Below are 19,173 nucleotides of genomic sequence, written 5' to 3' on the forward strand. Positions count from 1 at the left end.
ACCTCCTGAGGTCCCTTCCAACCCTGATATTCTATGATTCTATGATGATTCCCTGTTTACAGTTCCATTTTGAGGTCTGCCAGTTAGGTAGTTTTTAACACCTTTAATGTGTACCGTGTTAATTTGATATCATTCTAGCTTTTTAATCAAAATGTCATGCAGTACCAAGTCAAACACCTTGCAGAAATCGAAGTATATTACCTCAGCATTGTTACCTTTATCAGCCAAATTTGTAATCTCAGCCAAAAAAAAAAGATATCAAGTTAATCTGACTGGATCTATTTTTCATAAATTCATATTGATTTGCTTTAATTATATTACTCTCCTTTAATTCTTTATTAATTAAGTCCCATGTCAGATGTTCCATTATCTTGCCTGGGATTGATGTCAAATTGATCAGTTATAATTACCTGTGTCATCCCGTTTCCCCTTTTTAAATAACGGCACAACATTAGCCTTCTTTCAGTTTTATGGAACTTCCGCAGTGCTCTAAGATTTGTTGAAAATCAACATTCATAGTCCAATCAACTCCTCAGCCAGCTCTTTGAAAACTCTTGCATGCAAGTTATCTGGACCTGCTGATTCTAAAATGTCTAACTTTACTAGCTTCTGTTTAACTTCCTCCAGAGATTCCAGTGGAATGAAAAGAGTTTTGTTATATGATATGACTACAGCATCTGTGTTTTCCCAAAATACAGAACAAAAATATTTATTGAACAATTCTGTCTTCTCTGAATTATTATTTATAATTTTGCCATTTCCATCTAGCAATGGACAAATATTGTTGGCAGGATTATTTTTGTTCCTAATATACTTAAACTCCTTCATATCATCCATAACTCTGCTGACCATAGATTTCTCCTTGTGTCCTTTGCTTCCCTTATCAATTTTCTACAATTCCTAGCTTCTGATTTATATTAATTACCGTTGACTTCCCCTTGCTTCTGTTTATTATATATTTTATTTTTATAGCTGCCTTCACTTCTCCCTCTCAACCAGCTCAGTTTTTAAACTAATATGGCCTCCTTCCTTGATTGTGGCTTTTGGGGCTTCTAGTAAAGTGTTCTTAAACAATTCCCAATTATCATTCATGTGTCTCTGATTAAATTCTTCCCTCAGTGGATCTGGCGCATAATTGTTTTCAGCTTTGTGAAATTGCTTGTTTTAAATTGCTTGTTTTATTGCTATATCCCTGGTTTGGACTTCATTCTGTTTCCATGTTATAAATGTGATTGATGTAAACAGACCCTTTGCCTCTTCATTCTTCTGTTCGCCATCTGTACAATGAGGACAGCAGCACTGTCCTGCCTCACAGGGGCGATTGGAGGGTAAATACACTGATGACTGTGAGGCACTCACCTACTACAGTGATGGGTACACACAAGATAGATCATGACCGATGCTCACGGCTTCCTTGTTTCTGATGGTTTTTATAAAACTAGTCCATGCATAAACTAGGTTTGGGGTTTATTGTTCAGAGGAGTCACCCGTCCACAGTTTCATGTGTTTAAAAACAAAATCTGTGTGTAAATTAGTGAGGCGCAAAATAATGTTGGGCTCCAGCTCTGAAATTTCAGGTGCAGGTCGTAGACTCCTGCACGGATTTGCTCGTAACTTTCCAGACAACGAAATTGTTACCCTGAGAGGAAGTGCCGGGAGGGTAGGAGACGACCTGTGTCCCCCAATAGTGGGGGAGCGGAGTGAGGGCAGCCCGCTTCAGCAGTGTTACTGAGCATGCTCAGTCCAAGCCAAGCAGCAAATCTGGGGGGACACATGACCCTACATGCCACCCACGTCCCCTTAACGCTTGTTTTCAAGCCTGACAAAGGAGTCATACTGCACAAACTCAGTGCAGCCCTTAAGCATGGCACCCCGGTGATGGCTACCTAGGGTCAGTACTGTGCTTTGAGAGCCTCCGATTACACGTGCTATTGCAGTGCGAGGTATCATTTACGGTATCTCTTTCACGTCGTTCTGAGTGGTCAGTGATGTCAGCTGTGGAGCGTCCCCTTCTCTTGCGCCTGGTGCACCGCAAGATCCTGGGATCTCAGTGGGTGCCCGGGGGCTCTGGGGTTTGATGCTCAGTTTTGGATGTAGTAGGGCTGGTTCCTGGGAGTCAGGATGCACCCTTAGTACTGAATTTCTCTCTCTCTCTCTGCAGGTCTCTCTTCGGCGCTACTGGAAGTCAGAGTGGGACAAGCCTCTATCTCTACGATCCAAGGGCAGAGGGTGGTGTTGCCGATCTGGTACACGAGCACCTCTCAGAAGAGTCCCTATGTCTCGTGGGTCCTTGAGAGACCTGGAGCCAATCGTTTGCAGGTAAAAGGCATGGGGGCCAGAGAGGCGGACACCACCCAGGGGAGCCCAGGGCTCCGGCTGTGCCTGACTGGGGCGCTCTGGGGGCTTGGCGAGGAGCCTCACAGCGAGAGGAGATGCTTCACTGGTGACCACAGGGTGAGAGTGTCAGCTGCTGGCTGCACTTCAGCTACCAGCTCCCCTCCCTTGGCTCCTCCGTGCTCCTGTTCGGTTGGGAGGGGGAGCTGGGAGCTAAGGGAGCTGCAGTCAGTGATGGTGACCCGCACCTCGTTGGGGGGCAAGTGTGACAGTGAATGAGTGCGTCCAGTGTGGGCTCTCTCGATAGCTGCTGTGGCATAGGTCATGGAGCCCTGCCTAGCTGCGTGCTCTGGTGCCCACAAGCCCTCGGGGAAGCTAGGTGTTTGCCTGGAAAGTGGCCTAGGAGCTTAGACACGGGCCTGGCTTCTCCTCTTGTCTCTGTGTCAACTTAGACTGACGAGGTGGGGGAGGGAATATCTTTTATTGGACCGACTTCTGTGGGGGAGAGAGATGAGCTTTAGAGCCCCACAGAGCTCTTCTTCGGGGCTGGGACAGGTACTCTCAGCGTCACAGCTAAATAAATCTGCTCCACCTGGTATTTAGCTGTGATGCTCCCTGATCTGGAGCGGAGCTCTGTGGAGCTTAAAACCGTCTCTCTCCCCAACAGAAGTTGTTCCAATAGAAGATGTTACCTCCCCCACCTCGTCTCTCTAAGATCCCGGGACTGACACGGCTGCACCAGCTCTGCTCATCTTAGACAGGTCATTCGGTCTGGGAATAGGCGCTGGAAGTAGGAATGCAGGGGGAGCTGCCGTACCCCCTGGCTTGAAGTGGTTTCCATCATAGACGTGGTTTACAGTTTGGTTCAGTGGCTCTCAGCACCCCCCACTATACAAATTATTCCCGCGCCCCTGAGTCTGGGACCCTGTCTGTAAAACGGAGGTGGGCACGTATGTCACTGGGGCTGTGGGAGGCAAGGAAATATTTGCCAAGTTCTGTAGAAGGCTGTCGGCAGCAGAGGTGGGGATAAAACTTGGGGTCTTCCAGCTTCCTGTCCTGGGTTCAATTCCAGGACTGGACAATGTGGATTCTGGAGGCACCAGCTCCTCCCATTCAGAAACTTTTCCAAAATGTCCATGCAAGAACGGTGAGATTTGTTCACGGAACCGCTCTGGCTCCTCCCAGGTAAACGCGACCCAGGTTCACGCATGTTTCTGATGAAACCCTTGTACTTTTCCTTGCCTAGTCCTAGAAAACAGGGCTCCCGTCATCCCAAAAGATGTCCTGGGTGCATCTGCAATACCTGGGCCTCCCGTACACCCTGGGGATAAATCATTGTGGAGGAGAAGCCTGTTCAGTGAGACAAAAGGCCTTGTCCCAGGCATTGCAACACATTGGTGTGAGCAGGGCTTTCCAAACGCCGAGGAAAGTGTGTGTGTGAGGGTGGGGAGGGTGGCATTTTTCAAGTGCTGCCGACTCCTGGTGTTGCACCGCCCGGTTTCGACAGAGCCGGTTTGTTACTTGACTAGCTTTTATTTCCATCTGCTTGTTCTGACTTCAAGCACAAAGGAGTGTCTGTTGGGGGAATCTCCACGGGGAGCGGTGTACGACAAGCTCACCAGATCGCTGACACAGACAGCAGTGTATTACGTCGCCAGGAGGAGCCGGGGGGGCAGAGATTCCTGGGGCCGGAGAGGGATGGGAGGGACCCATTACAGCCTCACCAGGCCTGTGAGAAGTGAGAGGAGCCCATAGGAAGGGTTCTGCGCAGGGACAGCTGGAGCTGGGCCAGGCTAGTGTGTGCACGAAGGGGTCGGGAGAGCACAGGGAAGGGACCTCCCTGTGCTGTACCAGACCTGCTCTGCCACTGCCCTTTCAAAGTGCTCCCTTCCCTCACCCCCCAGTTGTTATGGGTACCTGGCCTGACTAAAAGCTGCCCTGGGCTCTAGGCTCTGAGGCTGTCTTGTCCTCCTCTCCTGTGCTGCATGCAGGCCACCCTCCTGTCTCCGGTCTCCTGCCCTCAGGCCATGCTGCTCCTCCCTGCCCACCCTTTGCTACCTGCTGGGGGTGACTCTGCCTGCACAAACAGACATCGCTCCGCCGCGGTCCCTGTCACGACGCTGGCTTGCACCAAGGGAGGAGCTGATTCCATTGCAACATTGACGGTGTGCTGAGGGTTCCTGGTGTTGTCCAAGGGTTCGCCCTCTAGAGAGTCAACCTCCCTCACTCCCAGAACTGCCAGGTCGCCGGGCTGTGCCAGTCCTAGAGCGGAGGCAATACGTTAGTCGCAGCCCCTGGCAGCCGGAGAGCTGCTGTGATCTGTGTCACCAGGTTTGTCCCACTGACGTCTCTGAATTTTGTAATCTGTGGATTCCTGGTGCATGTTCAGAATTTGAAGGGTTGCCCCATTGTGCATGGGCTGCCTTCGTTCTGGCATTTCCCAACTCCTGGGCTCTTGACTTTGCAACTGAAATGTTCTTTTAACATATGTCTTGTGTGTACTAAGTAAAGAAAGCATGGCTGAGAGACAGGGGATGCTCTTTGCCTCTGATGTGTCACCAGTGTGACTGATGCAGAGATGTCTACCTGAGTCCGCAGAGAACCAAGGGCGATCACTTGTAGAGATGTGAATTGTCCCCTTGTTCCCAGTGAAGGGTTAACTCAGTGCCCAGTGATGGAGATTTAATGGTCACCATTGTTAACTACTTCATTCCTCATGTAGGAAAGGAGAGGAAGGGTCAGAGATCATCACTATCTTGGGAGCTCATTTGTGAGGACTCGGTCATCAGCAGTGACTCAGTGGGGGCTGATATTGAATAAAGTGGGTGGAGCTTGGCAGAGTTTTACCACTTTTTTTTCCAGTTTGCCCCCTATCCTCACGTGGGTTTCTCCCATAACGAGGGGGAGGGATGGTGTCAGAACCGCCGTGTTTCACGAAAAACTCATGAGAACAGCAGTTATGACACCGATAAAGCAGCACTGGGTCTTTATGAACCAGGAGCTGGAAAAGTAAACCAGCTCAGAAGCTAGGAAGGTCCCCTAAGCCAAGAAATATACGGATGCTTCCGAAGTTTGATGGCTGCCCTTTTTTTAATGAAATCTTGGTTCGGCACCAACCCCACAGCACATTTCATGGCTAAGTCACCAGCCCCGAGAACAGAACTTGCCACACATTGTAGTGTAGCTTGACTTGTGGGCAACAATAGTCAAATATTAGTGTTCTGGCTGGTTAAATATGTGCTGACCCAACGGTACCTGCACAGGTGAGTCACACACCGGTCCAGAGCAGCATCCTCACCTTGGGACTCTTGGAGGAACAGCTGTGACGTTATGGTGCCAGTGTCTAGGCAGCTATTCTGCTTTTGTTTGGATTCAAGAGCCCATCAGGCTCCCCCGTCCCTGTGATGGTCCTGCCACCCCCACAGCAACCCAGCGTCATCGCTGTGAGGTGCCAGACTGTTACCGCGTCAGGTGGGGAACAGGCTGCAGGAGCTGATGAACTGCTGAGCCTGGATCGTGACTCCTTCCCATACGCTGAGAGAGGAGAGCTCTCGCTCGTCCAGCGGGAGGGTTTGGTTGAAATGGCTCGGTCCCGTGAGTGGCTTTGGTCGCTCTGGACTCTCCGGATCCCGGCCACCATGGATCTGAGCCCTTTGAAGTCCAGCAGAAACTGCTTTGTCCCCCAGCTTCTCTCTACTCTCATTTTCCTTCTGCCCCCACCTGAGCTCAGGCCTCGCGTGACCTTTGTTAGAGGTGTGGCTCCTGCTCCATCCTGCACTCTGCCACGCTGCTCACCAGCCGTGCTTGCTCGCGGCCCTGCAGCGATGGTGGCTCGGCCGCCGGCGCCTCCTTTGGGGAGTCTGTGCTTTTGCTGTGCTGGTCATGGCTGTTAAATTTACTCCACTGTCTACCATCGCCTCTGGGCGTCCGCCTCAGCCCCACCTCTGTTGTGTCCTCCTGCTGGCTTTCCTCTCCCAGGAGCTCCTTTCACTGGCCTTCCCACCTACCAGCTCTCCATTGGGCAGCATGTGCAAAATGCTTCTGCTGTGCCCACCTTCTGTCGTGTGAAAGCCGTGTGACCCCATCCTCGGTGGCACTGCACGGTCATGGCGAGATCCAGCCCCTCCTTGATTTAAAGCCCAGGTGACCTACTAGATCTTCTCACTCACTCCCTGCCTCACTCCCTCCCCTGACCTAGCCCTGGGCTTCCCCCGACTGGTGCGGGAGTCTTCTTCCCTGCAGCTCCTGCCACTCTCTGGAACAGCCTTCCGAAATCTCTGCACCGCTCCTGTTTCCAGAAGCCATCTGAGCACCGGGCGTTTTCTCCCTGGCCCACTTCTCTCTCCCTCTCCTGTTCTATTTCACTGGAACCTTGGGAGCGCAGCACTCTGGGGAGCGTCGGGATGTTCAGCTGCACGCTGCATAGTCTTGGCTTCCCCGTGTTTACTCTTTGTCCTGCCCTCTCTCAGCGATGCTGATCCCTGGAAAGTATTTGGTGCCCTCATCAGCCCCGTCCCAGAGTCTCCTCTGTCCTAGCTCCCTTAGTCCCTCCACCATTCCTTACCCTCACCTCCATGGGTCATGCTTGTTGCTCTCTTTTGCTTCCCTTGTGTTTTGTGTGCTTCCCAAGCCCTAATCCACAGAGGGATTGATCATGAGGATTGACTGCCGTGAAGCTGCCTCTTCACGCCCGCTGGCCCAGGTGATTAGCGGTTCGGATGCAATCTGGAGATGAGCCTCTTGAAGCCAAAGCAACTCCCTTGCACCACTCCTTTGCCCCCTGACGGCTGCAGGACTCCCAGGTGCATTGTATTCTCCTCTCTCCCTTTTCAGATACTGACGTACATGGACGGGACGGTGAAAGTGCAGGAGACATACCTGAAGAACCGGACTGGCTTTGTGCACCCCATGCCTTCCTTCAATATTTCCATTGCCATTAACAACACCCAGGAAATGGATTCTGGCGAATACATGTGCACGGTCAACATTCTGGACGAAGATGCCATCAACGGAAAAAATATTGGACTCATCAACCTCACCGTTCTGGGTAAGTTCTGGGTCCTCGCGCTCTCCCTCCCAGCCCCAGATGTGCCCTTTTGGGGCTGTGGGGGCTGATGCAAGGCACCAGGGTGGCCCCAAATGGGACGTGCAGCTCCATGCTGGGCAGTCAGTGACAGCACCTCCTGCAGTGGGCGTCTTGGCTGGCTGCTGGGGGGGGGGGAGAGATGAAAGATTAAAAACTGCTCCTGAAACAGACGTGAGTTTAATTGTCTAGAAATGGAGAGTTGTGGTCCGGAGCCCTAAGACAGTCGGTTACCATGGTGATGAGTGCAATGTAAAAAGGAGAATTGGACAGGGTCTCTTGTCATGATCACACCCCATAGCCCGATGCACTAACATAAAACCTCATGGCTGAAGGTAAAGAGCAAGTGCCTCAGGGTGATATGTCCCGAATCGATTACTGATGATCCAGAAAGCGAAGGTGGGGGGGAGCAGTAAGGTAACAAAATTTGCAGATGAGACAAAGTTATTTGGGTTGTTCAGGACCATAAAGGATTGTGAGACATCTCAGAGACACAAACCAAGCTTAGGGGAAGGGGTAACATGAAGTCCAATTAAATTTAATGGTACTAAATTTGAGGGAGAAATGTAAGCTATTCGTACACCTTACAGAGAATCTATAAAGAAAATCTAAAGTTTGGGATTGTTATGTTAAAAGGGAGATGAATAAGGGAGGGACACAGAAAGTGTATTGAATAATGAATAGTCTAGAGAAGGTACATTGAGAGCTTCTGTTCTACACAAACAAAGGGACAGTAACTGTAATTTAAAGGTGGCAAATTCAAAACCAATAAAAGCAAATACTTTTTCACTCAGTGCATAGTTAGCCATTGGAACTTGCTGCCCCAGCATGGCATTGACACCAAGAATTGAACAAGAATCAAAGAGGGATTGGCCATTTATGTGGACACCTAGAATACCCAGGGTTACCATAGTTAATGCCAAGAAGTTTTCTGGGAAGGTATTAAACCTCCTGCTTCAGGTCTTGGGCTGGTCTCTGACTGCTAGTGATCCGGATGAGACCTAATGTGGGGGCAGATCACAACACAGCATCATGCTGTGAGGTTCTTACACCACCCTCTGCCACTGTCAGAGACAGGATACTGGGCTAACTAGACCTTGGGTCTGATCCGGTCTGGCAATGCCTGTGTTCTGATGTTGTAACTGAGACTTTCCAAACAGCCTAGGAGATTTAGAAGCATGTCTCTCATTCTAGTTACCTGAGTGGCTTGTTGCACCGTGTGGCACTAGGCCTGGCATAAATCTTGAACTGTAGCAATATTGAATGTGTGGGAAGTCTTGACAGTTCAGAAATAAACATTGAAACAGAACCTCAGCACCACTCCATCCCCTGCTGTTGTCTGTGGACAGCTCGCAGGATCTGGCTGTTGCTGCCCTTTGGCCTGGCACAGTGAGGCACCTCTCACCTGACCAGATAAGAGGTTGGTTTCACTGCAGTAAACCTGCCATTGGATCATGGGATACCGCGGATGCTGTGCTGTTTGCTTGCATTGGTGCTTTAGGGAAATGAACGAATTCCTGGGCATTGCAGATCCCTCTGGAGCCAGAGTGCTTTTCTGGGTTGTTCACAATAACAGACGGTGACAGCAGAGCCAGGGCTAGGATAGTGGGGCCTGGGGGCACAGGCTTCAAGCTTACGTGACTGCTCTGGATTAGACGTTCCTGTTAAACCCTGGATCTGTGCTGGAAATGGCCCACCTTGATTATCACACACATTGTAAGGAGAATGATCGCTTTAGATAAGCTATTACCGACAGAAAAGGAGGACTTGTGGCACCTTAGAGACTAACCAATTTATTTGAGCATCCGATGAAGTGAGCTGTAGCTCACGAAAGCTTATGCTCAGATAAATTGGTTAGTCTCTAAGGTGCCACAAGTCCTCCTTTTCTTTTTGCGAATACAGACTAACACGGCTGTTACTCTGAAACCTGTCATCTTACCAACAGGAGAGTGGATTTGTTGAGGAGGGTGGGGAGAAAACCTGAATTTGTGCTGGAAATGGCCCATCTTGATTATCATGCACATTTCAAGGAGAGTGATCACTTTAGATAAGCTATTACCAGCAGGAGAGTGGGGTGGGGGGAGAGAAAACCTTTTGTAGTGATAAACACCCATTTTTTCATGGTTTGTGTGTATAAAAACATCTTCTGTATTTTCCACAGTATGCATCCGATGAAGTGAGCTGTAGCTCACGAAAGCTTATGCGCAAATGAATTGGTTAGTCTCTAAGGTGCCACAAGTCCTCCTGTTCTTTTTGCGAATACAGACTAACACGGCTGCTGCTCTGAAACCTGTCAGTACGGATTTGTTCGTGCTGCCTGCGGCCAATAGATGGCGCTGTTTCATTTTGCAAGTTACAGCTGGAAATAGGCCCTGTAATGATGTCCACATTCGGAAGGCACTAACCCGTCTTCTCCTCCTGCTCTCCCCAGTTCCTCCATCCCCCCCAACGTGCCAGATCCAGGGGAAACCCTACCTTGGGGGCAACGTCACCATGAGCTGCAAGTCATCCTTCAGCAAGCCCAGCCCCAAGTACAGCTGGCAGCGCACTGCCCCCAACACCCAGGTCTTCTTCGCACCAGCCCAAGGTAGGAATCCCCACCCTGAGTGCACCAGGATCGTGGCACTGCCGGGGTGCAGGCAGGAAACCCTGATGCTCTCACCAAGGGGTCTGAGAGGCTGGGGCAATGTGGGAGAAGGGGAGGAGGATCATTATCACCAGGCGCTGGCTTCCCTGTGGCATTTGCCTGGCTTGTGGCCAGCTTGGAGCAGGTCCATGGACTAGGCGTTCCGTGCTATCAAACAGCTGCACACGTGTACCAGGCACAGGGGGTAGCATTGCAGCATTAAACTAACGGGTGTGTTCTCCTGTGTGTGTGCACCTGGCTCCATTCCTACCCAGCTGGGCCAGTCACGTGGGGGAATGTGCATCTCTCGGCGTCCCCACCACTTGGGGAGAATGCTGTGTTCACTCTGACTTCCCTCCCAGCTCTGAAACGGCTGGACCTCACTGGGCTGAATTCTCAAGCTAAAAAAATCCCCATTTGGGCAGAGCCCGAGCACGGAAAACGGCAGCCCAGGAAGTGACTGTTCTGAGCACACGCAGTCAGGGGATTTGCTTGGGAACTTCACGAGCTGCCACATCCAGAGCTGCAGAGGGGTGAAGAAAAGGTCAGGGAGTCCTCACTCAGTAACAGATGGAATCTTTCAAACTCCCTTTTTTGATCTGATCCTCCCTTCTCTCTCTGCCTTGTCGGAAGTCACGTGTGTTCCTTACAGGGACCCTGATTCAGAAGGGTAGTGACTGTATAACAGAGGGGAAGGGCAGCATTGTGGTTAAGTCAGGGACTGGGAGGAGGGAGATCTGGGTTGAATTCCCAGCTCTGTCACCGACGCCCTGAGTGGCTGTGGGCAAGTCATTGAATGTCTCTGGCCTCAGCTCCCAACCCTTCCTTTCCCCCACCCTTTGTCCTGTCTATGTAGATTGCAAGCTCGACGATGAATGTGTACGTATCCCACACCTAGCATGATGGGTCTCTGATCTAAGTTGACGCTGCAGTGATACTGATCCTCCCAACACCGAGTGGGGCTTTCGGGGGGAAGAGACGTCAGATGAGTGAATTTAGCATTTGAACTAGTTAGATTTCTGTCAAGCACACAGCATAGCGTAGCAGGCATTCCTCTTCCACTGCCTGGGGATTTACACAAGCTGGACCTCTTCGGGAGTGGAGTTCTATTAGTCATTGTCGTTCCTTCTAATTCGCATTGTCCCCCCCTGCTCCTGATGTCAGCTCTTGTGTTTAATTAAATACTGGATGACTGTTTTATAAAGGGAAGAAGTCAGGAAATGTAAAAGGGCAGGTTCTCACAGCAACGTGCCCTCCCCTGGTGGCGCGCGCTCACCCACCTGGCGTGCAGCACATCCTTGGTCGCTTGTCAGGCGGTTGCATACCGTTGCCATGCTTGGTTCTCCGCATGCAGCGGCTTCCTGGACTTCTCTGCCTTTCTCTGATCTCCGTTCTTGATTGGCTCTAGAGCAGAGATCAGAGTCAGCCTTGGATGTTTAGTATTCCCAACCCCCGCTAGGAAAGGTTTGGGGTTGTTGGATTGGGGGTTTAGCTTGGGCCTCTCTAACAAATTATTTTAATATGCTCATGGAAACGTACAGGTACGGGTGTGACTCCTGAGTCAGCCTGGGAGGAGAATACAACGTGCACTCAATAGCTCGTTACACCGAAGGATCTCCAAGCATTTCCATAGCCGTTAAGCTAATACCTCTGTGAAGTGGGGCAGGGATTCTCCCCTTTTCATAGGGAAGTTGCTGAACCTCCGAGAGGTGAAAGGACACCCCAGAGTCTCACAGTAGATGGCAAAGCTGTGAATGGACCCCAGGAGGCCTGACTCCCAGCCAGGTTCTTGAAGAGTCACTGCCCTACATGGTGGTTGTAGGTGTGTCAGTCCCAGGATATTACAGAGACCAGGTGGGTGAGGTCATAGCTTTTCTTGGACCAAGTGTGTCTCTCACCAACAGAAGTTGGTCCAGTAAAAAAATGACCCCACCCACCTTGTGTCTCTACTTAGTTTTTAGCACAGTAACAATTCTGGCAGATAACATAATTCGTCACAACCCCACGCAAGCGTCAGTGCGGGCTCATTGTCTCTGGCTGTCCCCCCACCATCAGCCTTACACTAACCGCTTGGCCAAAGTGACACTAATTATGCTTCTCTTGTTACCATGGAAGAGAGGGTTGGGAGCGCTTTGGCTGACCTCCGGGATGAGTGTCATTCCAGTTGACAACAGAACTTCTGACATTTCACAGCCGTCTTGAAATACACTCGTTCCTTCATTGCTGCTTCACATGGAGCCCTGGCTCCCTAAAACCTGCTCTGTTTATTTTTACTAGTGTCCCGCTTTACAGCCACGGCACGTTAGCTGTTTCTTGGCTTTCCTTTTCCTTTACTACCTCCTGACTTGTAGCATCTCAGCCCTCCAGGCAATAACCCTGTAGATGGGGCCTGTCCTAGGACACTTCCCTGAGCTTCAATATTCGCTGCCACTTGCCATCTCTTGTGCCTGCCCCCGGCTGGGCTCTACGCCATGCTAAGAGGGTGGGTTGCTTGTCGGGATCTTCCCCTCCTCACATGTCTGCAAACAGCAGTGGAGGCTCAGTGGGCCGGACAGACGACACAGACTGCTTTGCAGGGGCGTTACAAGTGCCAATGCTTAGCACAAACCATCAGGCTACCAGGTTGGTGCAGAGGGAACGAACATCTGGAGCCAAATGCATCGCTAGCATAACTCCCCTGGAGTCGGTGAGATTGTGCCTGGGATGAACTGGGCTCCTGACTCCAAGGCCCGGCTGCGGAATGTTTCCTCTATTCCTAGCCTCTTGGGGAAAACAGCTGAACGGCTCGGATGGCTCCCAGAGACTCGTGGGTGATTAGGTACAGCCCTGGGTAACTCATCCAGCAGGTCGTCAGCCAGAAAACGTATCCTGCTTCCCATCAGGGTCTGCACCCCGTCACCACAGCATCACTAGCCTTATTCATTATTACCGCAGTCCTCGGGGCCTCCGTTAGGATCAGAGCCTGTGGCGCTAGGTGCTGTACGAACAGAGGAGACACGGGCACAGCTTTTTAACTGGCGAAGTGTGACGAGGGGAGGGGCTATTGCCAGGGGGGTGGGGAAGGTGTGAAATTTTCAAGTCACTCCGGGTCCATCTGCCCTGCGCAGGGGCTTGTGATCGTCGCGTGGGTTGGCATAGCCGTGCCAGCTGTAATCTAGCACGAATAACCACGGGTAGTGCTGATTCGATGGCACAGGCTTCAGCGTGGGCTATCTGCCCCCATATAAACCCCCTCTGTGGATCTGCTCGGGTCGCTAGCCTGGTGCAGGGTCCACTCCGCTCTGGTTACTTGTGCTCGCTAGATTCACGCGGACACGGGTGTGCCGACCACGTGACAGTCACATCTGAATTTGCGTTGTAGCCGCACCCTTCGGGCCCTGTGTCCCGTAGCCCCTACAGTCGGCAGAGCCAGCACAGGTGTGAGGCGGGGACGCGGGTGTAGTCTCTCGCTGCCAGCATCGCCTGTGGTGATTGTGCAGCTGGTTTTATGTGGGTCCTTTCTTGTCCCCCCTCCCACTCAGACCCCTTCCTCTTCTCCTCTTTGAAATACATCAGTTCCTATGGAAACAGTGTCGCTGGCGTCAGCGTAGCTTAATAACGTGCTGAGTGCAGTGTAAAGCGAGGGGGGTGTCCCACGGCGCGGCCTTTGTGCCTCGGGCTAGTCACCACAAGCCGGGCCTTTGCTGCTCCCTGAGGTTTCGACGTGGGGGAGTGCGGCACGGTCTGCCTTTGTGGGCCCCAGGACGGTTGGCGCTGCTCAGACTCCCCTAGGTTTCTGACGGTCTGCCTTTGTGGGCCCCAGGACGGTTGGCGCTGCTCAGACTCCCCTAGGTTTCTGACGGTCTGCCTTTGTGGGCCCCAGGACGGTTGGCGCTGCTCAGACTCCCCTAGGTTTCTGACGGTCTGCCTTTGTGGGCCCCAGGACGGTTGGCGCTGCTCAGACTCCCCTAGGTTTCTGACTGCACAACTCCGCACGGCACTGAGATTAGCCAGAGAGACCTTAGGAGCCTGTCTTCACTGCAGTCAGCGTAGATGGCCCCAGTCTAGCTTTGATCCAGTGTGACTGCGGCAGCATGGGCTAGCCGCTCGAGTACATACCCAGGTCTCGGGAGGGCTTGGAGAGCCCGCATGGCCACCTGTGCTTTATGCTTCCCTAGCTAGCGAGATCAAAGCTAGCTCCGGTGCGTCTCCGTCCTTTAATTGCGGTGTGGACGTGGCGAGACCTGGACAGCTGGAGGCTGCTGATGGGGCTCCGATCTCGTGGCCCTGGCTAGAGTCTGAGTTTAACCGTGGTGCCAAACCCATCTGGCTACCGCGGTCTGCAGCTTAAGGCACACGCAGAAATCTAAATAAACCCTGCAGCTGCCAGATGTGTACAATAAACTTAATACAAAGCAAACCTAAGGAGGCCAACAGAAATGTATTAGTGTGCCTTTCCGTTAATCGAGTAATTCACCCCCTGAGAAATCACTATGCCACGGGGTATTACTCCCCACCCCAGACTGATACCTCCTTTCTGCCCCTCCCGTCTTCCCCCGAAAAGCCTGGCAGAATAAATAGGCTTGATTGCAAGTGCTAAAGGCCAACAGGCTTGGGCTGTGTCAGACAGAGGAAGCAAACTGTAGAGCGAAGGGCCCTGGTTCGGTCTCCCTTGATGCTGGCAGGGAGGGTCTTGCCTTGGCAGCTGGCTCTGGTTACTGACTGGGGATGTTGCCTCTCCCGATCGTGCTCTGTACTGGAGCAGATGGGAAGCTGAGGAGTGCCCTGGGTGCAGCCACATGCTGGAAGGTTTGTTCTGTGTGAATGGCTGTCCGCCAGGCTGGCACTTGCTGCTGTGGCCTGTTTCCAGCGGCAGACGATCGCTGCCATCTTGCAGCTCCTTTCCAAAGCTCTGGGGAGGGCCAACCCCCCCAGCCCCCCGAGCCTGTGGTCCCCGGTGCAGGGTTCCGAGGCTGCCCCGAGGCTTACACCGATACGTAGCGTGTCAGACGGGCTCTGTCGGAAACGTGGGTGCCGCTTTGGGTGCCGCCGCAGGGACGGAAAGGCGACACGGGCTCTGCAAGCGCTGTCTCCTCTTAGGCCAAGCTGGCAATGGGCAGGATTCGTGGAAAACATCCCACCCACCCCCCCGCCCTGTCCCGCAGTGTCTGCATGGTTTAGAGAACATCTCTCTTAAAAGAAACCCAGCGGTGTGGGACGCTGGACGCTTTCACTGGTCTGCTAGCAGGGCTGCAAGCTCCTGCACCTGTGGATAAAGTGGCTAAACACCCCTTCTGCACCAGGAAGGGCCACAGCGCGCACTCTGCCCTTTCGAAGGGGGATTAAATTTCTGACATTTCCTGCCACAAGCTCCGTCCCCACGAGCCTCAGTTCACATAGAAGCACCTACACCTCTCGCTGTGGTACAGGTGGCCTCTTTCTCATGCCCTGAGCTCCGGGTCAGGGAATACTGCAGTCATCAGAGATGCAACAGCCCTGGGATGAATCTTCAAACAGCACCTCGTTGCCAAAGCACTCCTTCGCGATGCAGCAGCGTGGTCCTCTCTGCTCTGTTAGGAGCTGGGCTCTCGAAGCAGGGGAAGAGGTATTTAGCTTTAACTATTGTGCGCTGCCCTAATAAACGGGGGTTGTTTTGGTCCGTGAACCAGAGTGCTGGGCAAATGGGGCGTTTATTTGATTGCACTGTTCAATAATGACGCTTTATGAAAATGGCTAAGCTCCGATATAGTACATTTACACACACCGCTTCAGTGTGAAGCAGCGAAAGATGCCCCATACCTGTCACAGACCCACAAAAGCAAAGCACTGTAATGTTAAGCCACTGAACAGTCCATCCCCTTTCCTCCTTCACCCACACGCATGCCCCGCCACAGCTACTGCACACCACATCACTAGATCAGGGGCTGGATCGTCGGCTCAACGGGGAGTGATCAATGGCTCCATGTCTAGTTGGCAGCCGGTGTCAAGTGGAGTGCCCCAAGGGTCGGTCCTGGGGCCGGTTTTGTTCAATATCTTCATAAATGATCTGGAGGATGGAGTGGATTGCACCCTCTGCAAGTTTGCGGATGATACTAAACTGGGAGGAATGGTAGATACGCTGGAGGGTAGGGATAGGATACAGAGGGACCCAGACAACTTAGAGGATTGGGCCAAAAGAAATCTGATGAGGTTCAACAAGGACAAGTGCAGAGTCCTGCACTTAGGAAGAAAGAATCCAATGCACCGCTACAGACCAGGGACCGAATGGCTCGGCAGCAGTTCTGCAGAAAAGGACCTAGGTGTTACAGTGGACGAGAAGCTGGATATGAGTCAGCAGTGTGCCCTTGTTGCCAAGAAGGCCAATGGCATTTTGGAGTGTATAAGTAGGGGCATTGCCAGCAGATCGAGGGACATGATCGTTCCCCTCTATTCGACATTGGTGAGGCCTCATCTGGAGTACTGTGTCCGGTTTTGGGCCCCACACCACAAGAAAGATGTGGAAAAATTGGAAAGCGTCCAGCGGAGGGCAACAAAAATGATTAGGGGGCTGGGGCACATGACTTATGAGGAGAGGCTGAGGGAACTGGGATTGTTTACTCTGCAGAAGAGAAGAGTGAGGGGGATTTGATAGCTGCTTTCAACTACCTGAAGGGGGGTTCCAAAGAGGATGGATCTAGACTGTTCTCAGTGGTAGCAGATGACAGAACAAGGAGTAATGGTCTCAAGTTGCAGTGGGAGAGGTTTAGGTTGGATATAAGGAAAAACTTTTTCACGAGGAGGGTGGTGAAGCACTGGAATGCGTTACCTAGGGAGGTGGTGGAATCTCCTTCCTTAGAGGTTTTTAAGGTCAGGCTTGACAAAGCCCTGGCTGGGATGATTTAGTTGAGGATTGGTCCTGCTTTGAGCAGGGGTTGGACTAGATGACCTCCTGAGGTCCCTTCCAACCCTGATAGTCTATGATTCTATGATCACAACCTTAACTCTGCCCCCTTAGAGATGCCGGCCTCCCAGCTGATAGCTTTAATACATCTGCGCCCCTTGGACGCCATTGGCAGGTGGGATGAAATGTCATTGAGCAGTGATTTAGACTCTCTGGATCTCTTGTTCTTTCTTCTGAATTTTGCAGACCTCACAAGAGGGACCCTGATGCTAACCAATCTCTCCAAGGAGATGTCTGGGATGTACGTCTGTACGGCAGCAAATGTGGCCGGCAGCTCCAAGTGCAACGTCACCCTGGAGGTGAATTCACGTGAGTATGCTCCCTGAGCACAGGCTCTGCACTCCTGGAGCCTCGGTGGGGAGGAGACGTGGCCATTAGACCTGCCATTAATGCTTGAAGTGACCTAGATCCTTGGAAGGGAGAGTTAGCTCCAGGAGGGGAGGAGCCTGGGAACGGCTGAGGGATGCCAGCCTGCTCAAAAGGGATGTGATGTACTTGTGACCTGGGAGATGTTGCTGCAGACCTGGAGTGTGTGAACCATGCACAAGATTGGGGAATTATTAATAAGGCTAAGATCTTTTTCACGGTTATTTTTAGTAAAAATCACAAACAGGTCATGGGTAATAAAAATTCATGGAGGCCATGACTTGTCCTTTACTTTACTACAAATAACCGGGGGCAGGGCTCGATAGGGGGGAGGAATGGAGTCCCATGGAGGGGGGGACTGACAGGCCGAGCCCGGCATAGCCTTGACTTCAGTGGCTGCAGCGGTGGGCAGAGCTGGCCCAGCTGCGGGACAGGGGTGCATGGCCGCGGGGGCGGGGAGGCAATGGCCCTTGGAAGCCACACGCTGCATTCCCTGGTGAAAGCCGCAGGGCTGGGGCGCATGGTCCTGGCTGCAGTCCCGCCAAGCCTGGGACACTGCAGGGCTGGAGCGCACGGCCCGGCTGCAGCCACTGGCGGAAGCCGCGGGGCTGGGGCTGCAGGGTCCTGGTTCCAGCCAGCCCCAGTTGCAGGGCAGGGGCGCACAGTCCCGCCTCCTCCTCCTGAAGCGTAGAAGTCACAGAGGTCCGGTAAAGTCACGGAATCCGTGACCAAATCGTAACTTTAATGAACACTGGCTGAGTGTTTCCACTAGCACACCCTGCTCAGATGGCAGCAAAGGCCAGTAGGATCCTGGAGGACATCAAAGAAGGGGACTTCTGTACTGTGGGATGGCCCCACTCCTGAAGCAATGGGCTGTTCCCACCACTTCCCCTTGCCCCATTTCGAGACAAGTGGGAGAAGCCCAGCTTTGCTGTGCAGCAGCCAGCCAGGCTGGCCCCTCTCACGCTGGCTTGGGTGCTGCATTGCTCTGGCCCTGGCATTCCTCTCTCTACGCTCTCTCTCTCTCTCTCTGGTTCTCTGTAGCGGTCAGTGCAGCCGTGATTGCTGGAGCCGTGGTGGGGTCTCTCATTGGAGTCGGCTTAATTATCTTGTTTGTTCTCCAAATGTTCGTCTATCGAAAGAAAAAGAAAGACCCGCAGGAGGAAATGGCCAACGAGATCAAGTGAGAATCCCCGCATTGCTTGGCAAAGCCCATGTGAAACGTCCCAAACATAGTCCCTCCGTGGCCCCTTGACAGCGGGTCACAGAGCTGCATGCGCAGACCCGCCTGCTGGAAGGGAAGATGAGTGTTAACTGCCGGAAAGGCGTCACGGGCACAAAACCACCATTTGCTTTGAGGCTGGGGATGCTGTTATAGAGTTGCCAACTCTCAGGAGCCTTGTGCTATTTGGTGTTTGTAATAAAGTCCCAGCTCCCAGAGTCATGCAGTTATTGTGAGACTCTCAGCTTTCATGTAAAAAACGTTTCTAGCCCTCTGGAGTGAGGAGAAAAGCTTGAAAACAGACACCTAAAGGTTAAACAGACGACAATTTTTTTTAAAACCCAGATTTATTTATTTTTGAATCCTGTGTCCAATTCTGGTGTCCACAGGTCAAGAAAGATGTTGATACATTGGAGAGGGCTCAGAGAAGAGCCAAAAGAATGATTAAAGGATGCCTTATAGTGATAGACTCCAGGAGCTCAATCTATTTAGCCTAACAAAGATGATTAAGGGGTGACATGATTACAGTCTATAAGTACCTACAAAGGGAACGAATATTTAATAACGGGCTCTTCTGTCTAGCAAAGAAGCTAGACAAATTTCAGATTGGAAATGAAGTGTAA

At 52.0% G+C, this 19,173-nt stretch overlaps 1 protein-coding gene across 1 annotated transcript in view; it reads left to right on the forward strand.

The window, feature by feature from the left end:
* The window catches only part of ESAM (endothelial cell adhesion molecule), a 90,821-nt gene that overhangs the window by 67,277 nt on the left and 4,371 nt on the right, over positions 1-19,173 (forward strand). Inside the window, exons 2-6 of the mRNA XM_048827601.2 lie at positions 2,162-2,319; positions 7,168-7,381; positions 9,849-10,004; positions 17,149-17,271; positions 18,373-18,511. Of these exons, the coding sequence (XP_048683558.1) occupies positions 2,162-2,319; positions 7,168-7,381; positions 9,849-10,004; positions 17,149-17,271; positions 18,373-18,511 (790 nt within the window). The remainder of the gene's footprint in view (positions 1-2,161; positions 2,320-7,167; positions 7,382-9,848; positions 10,005-17,148; positions 17,272-18,372; positions 18,512-19,173) is intronic.

The sequence above is a fragment of the Caretta caretta genome, chromosome 22, assembly GCF_965140235.1.
Source record: "Caretta caretta isolate rCarCar2 chromosome 22, rCarCar1.hap1, whole genome shotgun sequence".
In the NCBI taxonomy this organism is placed as follows: domain Eukaryota; kingdom Metazoa; phylum Chordata; order Testudines; family Cheloniidae; genus Caretta; species Caretta caretta.